At 51.2% G+C, this 18,423-nt stretch overlaps 1 protein-coding gene across 3 annotated transcripts in view; it reads right to left on the bottom strand.

The window, feature by feature from the left end:
• PCSK6 (proprotein convertase subtilisin/kexin type 6) overlaps nucleotides 1–18,423 on the bottom strand; it is a gene marked incomplete at both ends in the record, with an annotated part of 192,995 nt that overhangs the window by 62,816 nt on the left and 111,756 nt on the right. For 2 of the 3 annotated variants that reach the window (XM_079700187.1, XM_079700186.1), the window contains 5 exons: nucleotides 3,182–3,299; nucleotides 4,844–4,947; nucleotides 9,193–9,293; nucleotides 12,646–12,858; nucleotides 16,895–17,067. In XM_079700187.1, the coding sequence (XP_079556313.1) occupies nucleotides 3,182–3,299; nucleotides 4,844–4,947; nucleotides 9,193–9,293; nucleotides 12,646–12,858; nucleotides 16,895–17,067 (709 nt within the window). The remainder of the gene's footprint in view (nucleotides 1–3,181; nucleotides 3,300–4,843; nucleotides 4,948–9,192; nucleotides 9,294–12,645; nucleotides 12,859–16,894; nucleotides 17,068–18,423) is intronic. The other variant, XM_079700188.1, reaches the window with a different exon arrangement.

An 18,423-nucleotide genomic window follows, 5' to 3' on the forward strand; every position in this document is an offset into this window, starting at 1 on the left:
CACGTGACCATGGACACCCAGGTCCCCTGGCTCAGATGTCACCGCAGAACTGGCAGGTGTGGCCACAGTCCTTGCCAGGATGCCTGCACTTAATAGCAAGGAACACTGTCCTCTGAAGGTCACAGTAGGGTGGCCTGGTCCTTATACTCAGGAGGGAAGACAGGGAAACGTGTCCCATGGGTACATGGGTCCACACAGGGCGGCCAAAGAGGTCCCCTCCCCCCTTCCTCCCTCCCTCTCTCTGTGCTCTTCTCCACAGGAAGCACTGAAGCCAGGTCTGGGACATTCACGGCATCCTAAGATTCCACAATGAGAAGGAAAAACCAGAAAGAGGCCAAGACAGTGGACAGCCGTCTCCGGGGACCCCTGGACCAAGAAACATCTGCAGAGAGGGAGCAGGGAGAGGCAGAGGGAGAAGCAGGTGTGTGGGAAGACTTCCTTTTCATCTTTAAGCTAAATGGTCCCAGCAGCTTAGGCAAAGCTACACAAGAATCCTGATGAAGGAAACCAGCCATAAGCACTGGGGGTGCTCACCAGCCCTGGCTCAAGCGACCCTGGCAGGCAGGTCACAGCTCTGCCGGGAGATGAGGCCATCAGGGCTAAACACGTATCTGCCTTCCACGTGGGAGCACTTGGCTGTCTGTCTCTCTCTCGGCCCTTATGTCCTTGGGAACAATTGAATGTGCAGTTGAGGTTTGGGACAGCAGATTGGCTGAATATTCCAGAGAGTCTGAAACTGCTAAACGTAAAGATGATTTTCGCTTAGAAACAGCAGTGAGATTCTTCCCGTCGGCTGGAATTTGCAGGGACCTTTCCTCAAAGGACAGGAACAATGTCACACTGTGTAGTACGGCTGCGCCCCTCAACCCATGCTGTCTAGACTCCGTGTACCAGCACTTAAAAAACAAAATAAAATAAAAATAAAAACAACCCTTCGCCACCTAGGCACCACTCTCCCATCTTAAAACTATTTCTGGCAGCAGAAGAATGCTTCATTCAGGAGCTGCCCCAATGGGGAGGCCAGTGGACAGGAAGGGCTGCAGCCTGGACGCGGCAGGGCAGAGGGCAGCCTCGCGGGTGGGACCCAGCCCCCGAGTCCAGCACCACCTAACCTGGAGCTTGAGTGCCTGTGTGCCAGGGGTCTTCCAAATAACCAAGCAAAAGAATGCAAAAGGCCTCTTAATCTCAGAAAACCTTCCACTTTCTCCTGAGTTTGACAGTCTAAGGCTCCCCAGAGAAAACGATGCTTTCAAATGTCAAGGCTGGGACTCGCCTGCTGGCCTACCAGCTCCTCAGGCCTTGGAGGGATAACCCGGCAGTCAGTCTTCACAATTAGCAGCAGGAGGGAAATGCAATTTTTCAAAAGATCCTTCTGTGGCTACTCATCCAACAAATACTTTCTGAATTCCTACTGTACACAAGGCATCAGCAAGAAACACTTTTGTCAACATTTTATAGCAGAAGGGCATATTATAAGAGGTAGATGCCTTTAAGGAAGGGGCGATCTCAAAGAGAACGATCTATATTTGTTGATAAAGCAAGAATCCCTTTTAATCACCCCATCATTTCTTTTTTTTTCAAACACACATTTTCCAAAGGTAATAAACAGTTATAGATAGAAAGAAATGAATTCCATTCTTCATCAGATTTTAAAGCCTAGAGAAACACCATTCTGAAAAGGATAAAATGGACAGCAGCAACAGCAGAATTCAGGAGAATAATCTGATTTCCTCTCCTAACGGAAGAGGATTCTTGCTATTTTATTTACTTTACAGCTGATTTTTTTGGCCATGTGACGCAGCATGCGGGATGTTAATTCCCCAACCAGGGACTGAACTTGTGCCCCCTGCAGTGGAAGCGTGGAGTCCTAACCACTGGACTGCCAGGGGATTCCGTACAGATTTTTTTTTAAACTACCGTATGACCCAGCAATCCCACTACTGGGCATATACCCTGAGAAAACCATAATTCAAAAAGAGTCATGTACCACAATGTTCACTGTAGCACTATTTACAGTAGCCAGAACATGGAAGCAGCCTAAGTGTCCATTGACAGATGAATGGATAAAGAAGACGTGGTACATATATACAATGGAATATTACTCAGCCATAAAAAGAAATGAAATCAAATTATCTGTAGTGAGGTGGATGGACCTAAAGTCTGTCATACAAAGTGAAGTAAGTTAGAAAGAGAAAAATAAATACTATATGCTAACACATATATATGGATCCAAAAAAAAAGGTTCTGATGAACCTAGGGGCAGGACAGGAATAAAGACACAGACATAGAGAATGGACTTGAGGACAAAGGGAGGGGGAAGGGTAAGCTGCAACAAAGTGAGAGAGTGGCATGGCCATATATACACTACCAAATGTAAAACAGATAGCTAGTGGGAAGCAGCCGCATAGCACAGGGAGATCAGCTCCGTGCTTTGTGACCACCTAGAGAGGTGGGATAGGGAGCGTGGGAGGGAGACGCAAGAGGGAGGAGATATGGGGATATATGTATACATATAGCTGATTCACTTTATTATACAGCAGAAACTAACACACCATTGTAAAGCAATTATACTCCAATAAAGATGTTAAAAAAAAAATCCCAGTGTTTACACCTTAAGCTTATCTGAGTCCAAATAAAAGCGACACCGTGCTGCTGTGCACTCTGGATACTAAACCCTCTCCTGCCACAGAGAAGAAGCCGGGGCTGCCACCCTGGTCCAGGACCAATGGGGTCTCACTGAGGACTCTCGGGGCCGGTGGAGCTGCCAGAGCTACGGCTCCAGCCTCTAGGAGGCCGCTCGGCACTGCTGCCCATCGCCCCCAGCCAGCAGGGCAGCTCCCAGGTCTGGGTGGCTCTGCTAAATATTACGGCTAAGAAGTTCCAATCCTAGGCTGGGGTTCAGGCTGAGGGACGGACGCCTCAGAATGGAGCAATTGACAAAAGGGGAAACTACAATGACAGCAAAAGGCCTCAAAACAGTACTGGATTAAGAATCGATTCCTTTCCCTGCTTCACAATCCACAAGAAAAAATGCAGACATGTTTACAGACGCACTGCATGCACCCACAAACGCACGTCCTCACCGATGTGCACAGGAATGCGTGTGTGAACACCTATCTCCCCCATCCCTGAAATACCTTCCAGCAGAGTCCAAAGGACACACCAGAAGAGCCGAGCTCACCTGGGCCTCTTGTCTGTGAGAGCGACACAGCTGTGCTGCAGGGGCACCGCAGTCCACTTCTTGGCCTCCACGACGAGGGCGTCCGCGTCTACCAAGCCAAATCCATAGAGGTGGCTAACTGAAAAGACAGGGCCTTCAGACCCAGCACCCCACTGCCACCACCGTCCGGGGACAGGCCACCTGTGTCCCTCCAGGGCTGCAGGGCCCCTGCCAGCGCCTGAGAGCCCCGGGCCACAGCACCCGTCCTTCTGAGGACACTCCCAGCTGCTTTACTCTCTCAACTCTTTCAGGTCAGGAGCGAGGGCCAGAAAATACGTCCCATTTTGGTGCAAAATAAAGGAAGTGTTGAGGGGGCCTAGTACTTTCTTTTTGTAAGATGAGGGCGACTTTCTTTATATTAAAGGGACTTCCTGGCATCTGCGCTCCCCGAATTTTGAACCGGACAAGAAAAGCAAAACATGAGACACCTTAGTTCAGGCAACCACGATGTGCAATAAGCACAATACAACAAGGCTCTGCTCATCTCTTTTGCCATTTGCTCTCCCTGCTGAATTTCTAGGGCATTCGGGGAGAGCAGCATCACCCAGCACACAGGCTGGCCCAAGCAGGTGTTTAATTTGGCCAACGCAGGAGAGTTTCAGAGTTGAATTTAAGAGGCAAGGTCAAGAACTAGATACAATCTCTTTTCCTATTTAATTAGGCCAAAATTGAAATGTAGGTCAGCTCTTGTTACAGCACACCACTACCACAAACATTCCTGCAAGACAAAGATGTATCAGGCCTAATCAATGGCCTCCTTATTAAAAGGAATGTCCCTCAGAACTTAGGGTAACAATGCTTGACCTATATTTTTCAAAAAGTAGTATCAGGCTTGGTGTCGAAATAGTTGGACCTGAGCTAAAGAAAAGGAAAAAAAGTCCTCCCTAACATACCATGGCTGAATGTACATCTTTTTCAAGTATCTCTGGTAAGAAACAAGACAAACAAAGCCAGCGGCACCGTCCTATAATAACCTGCTCCAGAGGCTCCAAATATCTGGGTTACAAGCCTGGATGGTGGGTTGATTTCATGGTACCTGGGTCTGTCCCAGGCTATGATGGGGATAGAGCCCTTTTAAGACACAAGGGCTTGCTGACAGAAGTTTTATAGTTAGAAAGTAACTTATATAACTATCTCAATGTCCTCCTTGTACAGGTGAGGAAACTGAGGGATAGTTTCAAAATTGTAGAGCTACCCAGGGCTAAGAATGCAAGTTGTCCTTAGGCGGCACATAAGCAAACATCATTTATCTTAATAATTATGGATTTGTTTTAATGTGCATTAGAAAAAACATAACTACACATCAAACCCATGATTAACTAGATGTAATAGAGCCTCCCTTTAAAATATATTTCTTTGTGTAAAAAAAAAAAAAAATAGGCAAGCCCATTTAAAGAGAACCATGAAGTCAATACTGGTACAAGTGGCCTCTGACGTGGCAGAAGTCGTGAGGCTTAGCGAGCCCAGAACTTGAGTGACCTTATTAAACTACTGGATTTGTACTTTTCATTCTCGTGACACATAATTAATGTTATTTGGGGGTTCTTTCTGAGAAATTCATGCCCCCGCCCATAGGGGCTCCTGGAGGTCAGGACCCACCCAGCCCCGGAGTCTTGGCCGCACCTTTATGACCAGCACCGTTCACCTTCCAGTCGTTTGCTTTGAGGTGGGCCGGCCTGGACGTCTTCACCAGCAGGTGCTGGACGTCCCTCCAGGTCAGCTGGCTGCTGCAATGACACAAGGACAGACGGCTGTACTCATGTGCGTCTGTAAGGCGGCCGCAAGGCCCATCAGAGGTGGGGCATTGGGAGCCGGGCTCGTGCCTGGACTTGAGGAAGGCTCCGCAGGCTCCCCTCCTTGTCAAGGGTCAACGTCACAACCTCTCTGTAAAGAACGGTTTCTAGTCATCAAACCCTGAGGTAAGATAGTACAATGGGTGACCAAAAACCCACCGTGTTAAAGCCCAGCCTTGCTACCACGACCCACCTGAGTCTGTATGAGGCTCTAAGGCAAACTCTGGCCCCGGGGAGAGGACAGCCTTACGTATCAGCACGTGCTGGGAGAATCTGGACTAGTCTTTACCACGTGAGTGAGCGTTCCGTGGGCCGGGGCATGCCCAGCCATCACCTACCCAGACCCCATACCCAGGACCACTGCCCACACACTAGAATTTGAGATTTTAGTAATTCTACATTAACAATATATTCCTTTTGGTGCAGAGTAGAAACATTTCATTAAAAGAACACTTGCCCACGATTAAAAATGCAGAGATGAGATATCTTGGACACTAAGATACACTTGCTTGCCTTTTCAACGCTCCTCAAAACAGGATCCACCTGACAACGATGCTCTCAGAACCCTGCTCTGTCCACAGCGCTAGGACTGTGTCACAGACAAGAATGGGAGCTCCCTGGGGACTTCCCTGGCAGTCCAGTGGTTAGGACTCTGTGCTTCCACTGCAGGGGGCAGGGGTTCGATCCTTGGTTGGGGAACTAAGATCCTATCCTGCAAGCCACACAGCGCGGCCAAAAAAAAAAAAAAAAAGAGCGGGAGCTCCCTGGACGTGGCCTTCGTCACCTCTTTTGTGGTACGCGGGCCTCTCACTGTTGTGGCCTCTCCTGTTGCGGAGCACAGGCTCTGGATGCGCAGGCTCAGCGGCCATGGCTCACGGGCCCAGCCGCTCCACGGCATGTGGGATCTTCCCGGACTGGGGCACGAACCCGTGTCCCCTGCATCGGCAGGCGGACTCTCAACCACTGCGCCACCAGGGAAGCCCTCGCCACCTCTTCTTAAATAGCACCTGCCCTGGCCAGTCCTCACAGGCATCTTTCCAACTGCCCACCCTTTGTGTGTGTGTCTGCAAATACACATAAAATGTACCATCTCAGCCGTTTTTAAGCGTACAGTTCAGTGCCATTAAGTACATTCACTGTGCTGTGCAGCCGTCACCACTGTGCGTCTCCAGGACGTGATCATCTCAACCCACTGAACCTCTGCCTCCACCAAACACTCACTCCCCATCCCTCCCCCAGGCCCCTGGCCAGGCCATCATCCTAGTTTCTGTCTCTATGGATTTGATGACTCCAGGTGCCTCACAGAAGTGGAGTCCCAAGCTATCTGTCCTTCTGTGACTGGCTTTTAGTTCACTCAGCATAATGTCTTTCAGGTTCGTCCACGGTGCTGCAGGGGTCAGAAACTCCTTCCTTCTCAAGGCCGAATGACATTCCATAGACCACATTCATCTATCGATGGACATCTGGGTTGCTTCCACCTTCTGCTATTGTGAGTAATGCTGCTGTGAACATGGCTGTGTAAATATCTCTTCGAGTCTCTGCTCTCAGTCCTTTTGGGTGCACACTCACAAGTGGAATTGTTAAATTATATGGTAATTCTTTGTTTCATTTTTTGAGGAGCCATCACACTGTTTTTCACAGCAGCTGCACTATTTTACTTTCCCAACAAATACCCCCTCTTTGCCTGCTTTAGTACTAGAAACTCACCTGTGGCTTGAGTCCTGGGGGGCCTGTGTACTCCTCCTCCCTGGGGGCTCCCACTCTCTGGGCTCTAGCTCTGGCTTCCCCTGATTTCTCCACCACGTTCTTGACACTGTGCTGGTCCCCGGCCAGTCAGTGGCCTCCTGGTTGCCTATCCCAACTGTTCCCCTCAGTACAGTTTCCAGACCTTTTCTTGGCACAAGGTGACCTGCTATCCTCCCCTTATCCACTGCCCTCCTGAGGACCACAGCCAGCCTCACTGTTAGAGGAGGATCTGAGGCCCCGAGTGGCCCACGGCCCTGCCCTCTGGTGGAGAGGCGCACGCACAGGCTTTGCATTCCAGACGGCAGATGTGCCTGCCGCCCTTTCCCCTGCTTGCCCGGGCTCATCACCCCTCACATCCACAGGGTCCACCCAGGATGGAGAAAGCCAGCCCCCTGGGAGCTCAGCACAGATGCCATGAAACCTGGGCTTCAGAGCTGACACAGAAAGGGTTTAGAAAGGGAGGATGTGAGAAACCATCTTACTAGGAGAAACTCCATTTTATTTTTGATGACAGTAATGAAATCACATATATAGTTGTATGAAAACATGTCTAAGAAATGGTGTTTAAAATGTTTTTTTAAAGAAGAAGGGATTGCTGGGCCTTGGGGGTGGTTCTCACACATAAGGCTCTTCTTTCATCCTTGTCACACACTGCCCGCAGGCCTCCTGCACCCCCGAGAGCTTCTCCCCCTAGGTGACCTGGCTTTGCCCGGCCTCCTTCCACAGCAAAATTACTGCACACGTGAGCAGCTGTCCAGATACTACCCTGGCCTCCAAAGCCCCTCAGCTGAGGCCGGCAGTGCCCCTGGTTACACCAAGTTCCTTCCTGGACCAACCCTACGTGTTTAAATGCTCTAAGTGGACGTTGTTTCCAATGACGTGTGCTTGACCTACCACCTGTAAAATTCTGAGGATGAGCTAAAATGATGAGGCAGTGATCGGGGAATTCATGAGTCCACAGGCCAAGTTTAATGGGACAATCCAGCACAAAGCGGGGTTTGTTTTCTATTTAGTTTCAACTAACAAAACTCCTTCCATGTTTCCAGCAAGGAAGGAAAGAAAATATAAAACAACGAATCACCAAGTATGTGAAAGCAACTTTCCACACAAGCAACTATTTAGCGTTTTTTAAATGAGCCTCAGGACACAGAAGCTATCATTTCGGCCTGAAAATCAAACATATTTAGCTCTTTCTTTGTGAAATGGGTAGCATTTGAGTTTTACGCTCTTTTGCCTGATGCAAATCAACAAGCAAACATACGTAATTAGAAGGATTGCAGCAACCCAAATATAACTTCTGAATCAGTTAAAATCTCATCTGCGGCAAATGACTCCTTCAAAGGGCTGGGTTGTTCTGAGCCAGTTTTGATATTTAAACTAAAATCTGTTTTTGACCCCATGACTGTATGTGTAGTAGACTCTCTTTTTCTGAACTATCCACCCATTGACAACTCTAGGGTTTTTATTCAGCTTAAAGCAGATAAATCATCACCACTGTAATTGTCAGCTTATGAACTAAAGTTGACAAAGGGCAGCTGTATCAGCCTAAAGCGTGGTCTGGGGGTGCGATGCAGGTTTGGGGCACCCCCCCGCCGGCTCCCTGTGCTCCTACGAAGGGCAGGAGACTGTGAGCTGGAAAACGGGAGAGAAGGGAAGAAGCCACTCATGCCCGTTAAGGAGAAACCCTGACGTGAACCTGGAGGACACTATGCTGAGTGAAGTGAGCCAGGCACAGAAGGACAAACACTCTGTGATCCCACAGATTTGAAGTCCGAGAGGAGTCAGGTTCATCAAGACAGAAACTAGAACGGTGGTTGGCAGGAGCTGGGTGAGGGGGAAATGGGGAGTGTTACGGGCTGCGTTGCGTCCCTTCCCCAAGATCACACGTTGAGGCCCCAACCCCCAGGACCTCAGACGTGACTGCACTTGGAGGTGGGGTCTGTAAAGAGGTGATTACGGTGAAATGGGGTCATTAGGGTGGGCTCTGATCCAACATGACTGGTGTCCTTATAGAAGGATCTAAACACACACACACAGAGGCCACGTGAGGACATGGGGAGAAGGGGACCACTGACACGCCAAGGAGAGAGGCCTCAGAGGAAAACAGACTTGCCGACACCGCGATCTTAGACCTCTAGCCTCCAGAACTGTGAGATCGTACGCTTCTGTTGTTTAAGCCCCGTCTGTGGTGTTTCATTATGGCAGCCCCAGCAGACCACACAGGAAGCTATCTCATGGGTACAGGGCTTCAGTCTGGGCAGACAAAAATGTTCTGCAGATGGCTGGCGGCAACAGTCACTCAACAGTGAATGTGCTTAATGAGCATCACCCTTAAAATGGTGTGTAAAACGTAAATTTTACGTTATGTGTATTTTACCACGATAAAAACTTTTTTAAAAAAAGGAAAAGGAGGGAAGGTAGGTGGGAACTTACTTTGCTTCCAGCGCCAAGGCGATGATGCCGGCCACCATGGGGGCCGAAACTGAGGTCCCGGTGTGGCCATCGGTGCAGCGCTGGCGCAGATCCGTGGTCACCTGGGCGGGGGCAGCAAGCAGCCAGGTCAGAGGCTGCTCAGGACACTGCCCCTGGGCAGGCGTGACCTTGGCCCCAGGGATGGAAGAGGTGCTATGCAGACACACCTTGGCAACGGAGGTTTCCGCGTGTCTGGCACCCCCTGCAGCAACAGGGTGATGGCGGGGTGGGAACAGGGGGTCAAGGCCACAGCCCCCCACCACTGCAGATGCAGCCCGAGACTCAAAAGAGAGACAGAATGAAACAGAGGGGCCTCCGCGGCAAGACCCCCTGCCAGGGCCCCCATCAAAAACCCCCAATTCACTCCAGACTTCAGAGCAGGGAAACACGTGCAGGTGCCGTCTGGCCCAAAGAGCATCTCTGCCGTGAGCCAGAGGTCGGCCATCGGTCAGAGAAGGTCACAGAGCACTCTCTCCACCAGGACGTCCTCCCAGGTAGCTGACAGTGTCCCAGAGCACCCAGTTCTGTCTGCAGCAGGAGCTACACCTGTGTCCCTTGGTGACGGGGGTGGGCACTGATTCTGGGCCTCACCACAGTCCAGCCTGACTGCACCTTCCCTTTGAACTGAAACGGAGAAGCATGCGTGGGTACAGCTGGGAGACACCTGTTGTGCTGGATGGGACACTGGCCCTAGTGTGACTCCCATGCATTTTGCAGGTGGAACTAAGGCTGCTAACCAGCTGAACTTAAATCGGGGATTTATCCTGGATTATTTAGCAGGCCCGATGTAATTACAGGGCCCTCAAAAGTCTGTCAGAGAGATGAGGCTTAAGAGGGACCTGACCGTCCCTGCTGGCTTTGAAGACGGCGCTGGGGGGACAAAAGCCAGGAACATGGGTGGCCCGCAGAAGCTGGGAACAGCCCTCGGCAGCCAGCCCACAAGGAAACAGGAGCTCAGTCCTATAACCACCAGGAACTAAGTTCTGTGAACACCCTGGATGAACAATGAATGGATTCTCCCTCCAGCCTCTGGAAAGGAACGCAGCCCGGCCAACACCTGGACATCAGCCTCGTGAGACCCAGTGGAGGCTGCAGCACTTCTGGCCCACAGAGCTGTGAGATGACACAGCTGTGCTGTTTCCAGCTGCGAAGTTTGGGACAATTTGTTATGACAGCAATAGGAGACTAATATGCCCACCAACTGCAAAGCTCCAGCAACCCATCTGCAAAACCCTTAAGAACGAATTTCCCCCGCGGTAACAGTCCAGATCCTCTTCCAAACACAGCATTTTCCTTCCTCATGACTCAGCTGGGCTGACCATCACCAGTGAGAGGGATCCAGCCCGTGTCACACACACAGAGGAAGATTTGACAGGGATGCTGGTGGAGCCCAGCCTCCTCCCCCCTCCTAGTTCAACAGGACCTTGACACTGGGGAGGGCAAGGGAGCAGGAATGAGGATGCAGCCTCTCTGACCCCAGGATCTTCATCTGCAAAGGGGCTTAATGCCAAGTCCTTCACGGGGCTCCTGTGAAAGCACAGCTGGCACCTGGCACATACTTATACTCAGTCAAAGGTGGCCAGTGAGGGAAACTGAGATTGGGTGGGCAGGAGACCAAGCTCCCAAGAGCAGGTAAGGCCCGTGCTGGCTCTCCAGCCTCAGAGAAAGGGGCGTGAGTAGAGGGGCCTCCCCACAGGGAGGGGATGGCTGAACTAAGGTGGGCAGCCCCTTCCTGAAACTCTACATCTTGCTTGGTACTTGGCCGTGTTCAGTGAGTGAACGAAATGAGGGAGAGATGCCGCTTTAGGTGCAACTTATTTGATCACAAGCCCTGTCTCAGCACCGGGCAATCCCTCGCAGGTCGGCACTCGCTGGGCGGTAGCAACAGAAGAGGACGAGGGGCCTGAGCTCCAATTTCCATGGACACCTGCCTGAACCTGCAGACGCGAGCTGCCCACCATCCAGGGAAGGGGCTCACCCCCTGGAAGGGTCTCTAAGGGACTAAGGGACTCAGAGCAAACACCTGGCCTTGTTGAGTTGGGGGAAAAAACAAAAACCAAAACAAAAAACAACCTGCCACCCATACTACCAGGGATGAGCACCAGGACAGCAGCTGCAGTGAGTGTGATTTTCTCTTTCACCCTCTGCCCAACGACACCCTTCTTACCATACATTAGGGCTCAGAGAATTTTTTTTAAAAAGAAAAAAAAATTAAGGCATTTTATAGCTAAGGCGTGTGCCCACGCATGCACACGTACACACATGCAGATGTCGTGTGATTAATTAAGCAAATAAAGCTGCAAGCCCTGCTCCCAGGGATGGGGAATGGCATCCACCCAGCACAGAGCCCCTCGCACATAGCACCTCCCTGCCCCCTCCAGCCAAGGCCTCTGTCAGGTTCTGCTTAATGAGACTCCAGCAAGCCCGTGTTCAAACGAGCTAGATTCCTAAATGAACAGGACACCATTCAGAATCTCAGCCCATCCCAGGGGTGCACGGTCCAGTAGAAAAGGAAAATAAATTAATACCTTCGTGAACCAGCCCGGGCCGCTGCCAGGCTGGCGGTGGGAGGATCGCGGCTGACCTTCCCGCTGGTGCAGAGCAAATCAGGGAACGGGAAGCCTGCACGCTCCCGCAGAAAAATGTAAAAATATGCCTGCAAGTAACGTCTAAAGATGTGGCCAGGCAACAGGAGAAATGAAAAGACACCAGTGAGCTTTCAGGTTAAACCAGTTGGCCAGCTCCACGGTCTCTTTTTTTTAAAGGTCTAAAAACCATCTTAACTACTGTGCATTTGAATTCTGCATTGATTTCAACTTGAAACCCTCCCCTCTTACATTTTTTTAAAGTAGGAAAGCACGTAGAGAAGGAACAAGCACAAACTTCACCCATCACTAAACTAAAAGTTACTTTCTAAAAGATAAACCACACTTATGTTCATTGAAGTGAGCGTGACCGACAGAAACCACTCTCAACCTGAAGTGTCTGGAAAAGTCCTTTTGTGAGGAAGGGAACACCTAGGACACTTGGATTGCTAAACTGTTTCAGTATAGAAGCAAGACTTTCTCTCACTCTGCTTTGCACGTTGAAACTGAACTGGCCAGTTGGATCCCAAGCGATGTGACCACAGAACATAGAAAGCTAAAAAAAGACACCATGCTGAGAATACACCCCGTTCTTAAAGGGTATTTTTAGATCCCTAGAGACAGAGAGGGTTTTAATTGGTATTCTGTGCCAAAATTAGAAAGGCAGGGTCTGAGGAAGGTTGCCAAGGGCCTGGGGTTTACCTTGAGGCACAACTAGTTCCCTGATGGCAAGGCTGGGCCCGGGGCCAGGTACACACTGCCCTGACTGGCCCGTCCTCCTGGGAATGGGACGAGGAGCTCATCCCCCGGGGTTCCGCCGAGGACTCACGATTTTGCGCTCGTAGAAGGCCCCGCTGCTGTAGGTGGTGGCCAGGGTGGACGCACACTCCTCTAGGTACCAGGGCTTGTAGCCATTCTCGGTGGTGCTGCTCACGGAGATGGTGTAGATGCTGTTGGTGTAGCCATCGCAGGAGCAGTGGTCCCCCTCTCGGCCGCCGTTCCCCGATGCCCAGACGAAAATGGAGCCCAGGCCCTGCCGGCCCTGGAGGGGAAAGGACAGGCGTCAGCCCACATGGACCCCCAGCTGGTCTCACCCCTGTCCAGCGCCCCCCTCCACCCCTGAAGAGGGAGGGGGCCGAGGAGGATGCACTCAGACCAGACAGAAGCCGCCCAGCACATGGTTTGTGGGCTGGTGGGCTCTGTCCTTCCAATTTTCATAGAGTGTTGGCAGCAACATCCATGACACCATAGAATCACAGCGTCATACTGAGAAGCTGGCCCAGAAAGTCCTCCCTGTTCTTCACGGGAAAATCAAGGCCCTCACACAAGCTGTTCTGTCCCAGAGCAACACCAGGAATTTCTAGCACAATGACCCACGATCAGAAAGACCAAGCAGCGCCCCCAAGTACACTGAGATGAAAGCTGAAGGCTGAATTTATGACGTTAATTTTTCTGGGGGAGGAAGAGGGCAAAAGTTCCTGAAAACCCAGCTGCAGAAGCATCCTTCCTGGAGAGCGAGCTCCTTGAAAAGCGGGTGGGCCCAGGATTTGCAGGAACAAGGGCCGAGGGCCAGAACACCCCGGGGCCATCCTAGGAGAGCACCCCGGGGCTTCCCCATGGGTCAGCGTTGAAGCGGCCACACTGCCAGTGCAACCAAGGCCAGCGGCTTCACCTGTGTGTAGGTTTTCACATTTAAGGACACACACGTGACAGCAAGTCTCTGGGAGACAGTAGCAGGTCAGGGGAGCTCCTGCAGCCTCTCCAACCCACACCCATGGGATCCAACCAACACTCATCCTAGCCACAAACACCAGCTAAAGAAGAACACCAGTTCCAAGATGGAACCGACCCGTTCGGTCCGAAAGGCTGGACCGTTGGTGGGCACAGCCAGACCCAGAGAGCGGTACCAATACCCATCTCCACGTGGGCTGGTGGCTCCAGCATCCTTGCCAAGGATACTCCTGTCTAAACATACAGGAGGAAACTGACACTTAGGCCCAACAACTGGCCAATTTAAAGAAAATTTTCAACAGAATCCTACAATTCCCCGTAGCCCAACCGAAGCCCTGCTTCTGACAGGATGCTTGACATACCCTTGGAGCTCAAGTCCACCCGGACTGAGGGCACCCACCTGCTCCAGAAGCACCAGGACACCCCACTTTTGGACCAAGTAGGCCACAGGTCCCCACCCTTTTGTGACTGTTTGTCTTCACTCCCACAACCCACCAGTTCCAACCTGAGGCTCGAGGGACAGCCCAGTCCCAGGGCTCAAAACTGCCTCATCCACTCCGTTTTCCACATCTCAAAGGTAGACCTGCCCAAACGGCCAAGAGCTCGACAGAAAGGTTACTTACAGTTAGCAAAAAGGGCAACCTTCTGGAAAAAAGGCACACAGGACTAAGGACATGCGTGTGTCTGTGCCCATAACTACCTGTAGGAAAAGATTAATCAGAAGCTCGCTCAAAGCAACGAAAACTGGAATGAAAGGGTACTGAACCCATCAGAGCCCATCTTTATTTCACCTCCAACTCCTCACCTCATTCCAAATTATTTATCAAAGGCTGTCATTTTGCAAAGCAGGGCAAGCGACCTTACTGCTCCAGCAGCATGGAGAATGGCCTCAAAAAGCACTTCTCACACTCGTGAGGAGAATCCCCGGGGGTCTCACTACATAGCAGACTTGGGCTCAGCTGGTCCAGGTGAGCCCAAGATTCTGCACTTCTGACGGGCTCCCAAGTGATGCCAGCTCTGCTGCTTGGGACCCCACTTTGAATAACAGAGGCCTAAATGCCAAAGATTTGCATCTCTTCACCTTGCACTTTGCAGGTACCACTAGACCCATGAGTTCTCACAGGCATCAAGGTGTCCAAAACCTCTTTCCCTTCTGAAAACAGTTTCCTGGAAAGGGAACGTGGCAACGAGGCAGAGGAAACACCCAGGTCTGAGCCATCTCTGAGGACCGCATTTTCACTTTCCGGGTCTTCTGTTCCTATGGAAGCCACAGGACAGAGGCTCTAGGGGACATTTCAACCCCGGCAATGAACTTGCACTTCTGTTCAGGAAGCCACCACCTCAACACCATCAGAAGGTATTTGAGCATCTTGCCTGGGAAGCGGAGACCTCATCCATGGACTCAGAGGGCTAGCAAATGCCCGGCATCTGGACAAAGCCAGTGCTTTCAGCCACAGTGACACTGACTCTCCCCTTCTGGGTGACAAGCCACATGAGGACCAACATCAAACACATCCTTATGCCAAGGTACAGAGTCTGATGTCTCCTACCACCAACCCACACCATCTACCAAAGATGAAGTCAGATTTTACAGAAAAAGGATATAGGTGACAAACAGGGCGTCGAGGAGGAAAAACAGATGGCAGAATGTGGTTCGGTCTGAGATCATCAAATCTCTAGGAGGATTTTCAGTGACAACTTCAGACAGCTGCGATCTAAGGCTCCCTATGTGGCATGTGGCATATTTTATTCAGAATGACTAAAAAAAAAAATGAAATGACTTCACTATTTCAAGAAACTGTGACAAGAATGGCAGGGAACCACATGGTCCTCTCCGCACCTTCCACACTCCCCTGAGAGCTGGATGACGCCGGTACGGGGGGATGGGCAGAGGGTGATAAGGGCTGCTTTCACTATAATCCTCTGGTACTATTTGATTTATTAACTACTTATTAACCACATTTTAATCATGCATGGTTTACAATAAGTTAAGAACTTTTAAAAAATGTTTAAAAAATATAGATAATAAAATGGGCTTGACCTGGCCCCCCGTCCTGTTTCCTGTAGAAGTCAGAGGTATAAACCCTGCCTTGGGGATGCCTGGACCTCCTGACCCAACCCTGCCAGCATCGCCGGGCCTCCCAGGGCCACCCGGACGCTGACCACAGCTCTGTGTCTGCTCCAAGAAGCTGTCCTCACCCATAAATCTGCCTTGCCACCCTGCTTGTAAGAGCTGGGTCATCTCCAGGACACCCCCCCAACCAGGCTTTTCTGACTCACAAGGACCCAGAACTGATGACCACAGAGTGACCAGGCTGGACCTCCCGAGAGGAGCCTGCCAGCCTCCTCTGCTCCTCCTCAGCCGCTGGGTGGAGGGCCCATGCTCAGATGTTTGCTCAGTGTAGCCCCCAGTGGGGTCCACCCCAGACATCCTAAACACACTGGGCTGCGAGCTGGCAGGGAGGGAACACAGCCAAGACCTGCTGCTTCGGGGGTGCTGGGTGAGCACACTCCCCGTGATGGACGCAGACAGCTCCATGGCTCGGGGTTCCTGTGAGCAGGTGGGCCGAGGCCCAGACACCCCTTCCACCTGCACTGTCCCAGTTAACAGGCCAGGTGGTTAGTCTAGGATCCCCACCACCCACCTGCATACACCCCTCAGCTGGGGGCAGTCAGGCTCCAAGGCTCAGAGCCAGGGGGCTGATGAGTGATCAGCTGGTACTTTCCGGAACAGCTACTCTGTAATGAAGTGACGTCCTTCTGCTCTCATTGGTGGACGGCCACTTCCCTGAGCCCCCAAGTGACTTCTCCCTCGCTCTGGTCCTGGCACCATCGCCGTCCTGCTTTGGGGCTCTCCGCTGTGTCACTCTAATTTTGTGTGTATGCTGCTCAAATTTATTATTTTTTTAAATTTTTTGCGGGGGGGCCACACTGCATGGCATGTGGGATCTAGTTCTCTGACCAGGGATGGAACCCACACCCCCTGCAGTGGAAGCACGGAGTCTTAACCACTGGACCACCAGGGAAGTCCCTCAAGTTTATTTATTGTTACCTATGTGACAAGATTCTTCTTACCTATATGACATGTTGGTTGTTTAATAAGACATACTGCGAAACAGCATGAAGATGGTCCCATATTTGTTTCTTAAAAAGGTGAGTGAACCCAGTTCCTTCTATATGCATAGAAGAGTTAAAAGAGCATTTGGAAGATCATCTTTGGGTTTGTCAGATTGAGAGTATTTTTAATATTATCTTTTTGGCTTTATTCCTTCTGATTTCTCACTGTTAAATATTTTCACTATTCCCCCCATCCCTGAGGCTCCCTCGCAGCTCTGGGTTACTCACACCTTTTTAATGCCGTACTCGAAGGCCTGTCTGGCTAGTCGGCCGGGCCCGTCCACCGTCTTCCCGTCGTCGTCCGGCCCCCAGCTCGCGCTGTAAATGTCGATGTAGTTGGGTCTGATGCCCAGGGACTTGGCCTCCACCACGTCGGTCACGTCTCCATCCAGCATGCGGATGCCTGGAAGCACAGGCCCGTGACAGTCACATGGAAGGTGGGTGGGTGGGGGGTTCCGTGTGGATGTTGGTCCCGCACGGCCACTGGTCCCCGCACAGCTGTCTGGGGTGCTGGGCACAGCATCCGGGCCCCATGCTTAGCTGGGACACCAAGCTACTGGAAACTCCTGCTCTTAGAACCTCGAAACTGTACTCAAACACAGTGTCAGAGACATTCACGGCAAAACAAGAGTGAGATTGGGCCCGGGTGACATCAAACACTCAACAAGAGTACTCACAGCCACATGGGTGCTGACCGAGGAAGGGGCTGAGGTCATCAGAGAACCAGCTGCTTACAGCTGGACAGCCTTCAAAGGGAGCAGCAGAGACAGGCTTCAACACCGTCCGCTTTACCTGCCGGCTCTCCATCTATTTCCGTTCCCCTCATCCCTGCCTACCATGGACTGAACGCTTGTGTCCCTCCAGATTTACATGCTGGAGCCCTAACCCCAAGGTGAGGGCATCTGGAGGTGGGACTTCAGGAGGTAACTAGGTTTAGGTGAGGTCAGGAGGGTGGCCCCAGGGCAGGACTAGCACCCTTCGCTGGCTTCCTCTCCCCTCCACTGTGTGAGGACACAGATGGTGGTCGTCTGCCAGCCACCATGTGGGCCTCATGGGGAACCAGTGGGCCAGCACCTTGATCTTGGACTTCTAGCCTCCAGAACTGTGGGACGTAACTGTCTGTGATTTGGGCCTCCCGGTCTATGACCGCCCGAGTGATTCAGAACCTCAGGTGCCTGGCAGCAGACAGCGTGGGGATGCCACCATCGTCCAGACACGGAGACTGCAGCACAGGACAAGTGGGGGTAGACGCCTTGTCACCACCTCACCCACGGGAGGTACATGGGGCAGGCCACGGGGGAAGCCCTGCTTTGACCACCAGTCGTGACCAGCTAGTGACTGCAAGAGCTACCTTGTCTCACTAAGCTTCTGTTTTCTACAAACTGTGATGATGAAAATTATTGTATCTATAGAGGTGCCATAAACACTAAAAAAGACGGTTCATATAAAGTGCCTACAGTGTAAGTACCCAGTGTGTGTCAGCAGCTAGTCTGACCCCATCTGTAAAAACGGGGATAGTGAAACCTACCTCCAGGGGTTGTTAATAACTACTTTTTACCTTTATTTTTAAAACATTTACTATTTGACATGTATGAAGGATTGCCTGGCACAAACGTGTCAGTTATAAAGCCTAATAAAATAACAGACACACATGAACATCCATCTAGGGAAAACATGAACTTGAGCCACTGTGGCCTCAACCCAGGCCCTGCCCCTCACAGAGGAAACTGCTCAGAATTTTGGACTAGTCTTTCCATTG

Source organism: Hyperoodon ampullatus, assembly GCF_949752795.1.
Source record: "Hyperoodon ampullatus genome assembly, chromosome: 3".
Lineage (NCBI taxonomy): Eukaryota > Metazoa > Chordata > Mammalia > Artiodactyla > Ziphiidae > Hyperoodon > Hyperoodon ampullatus.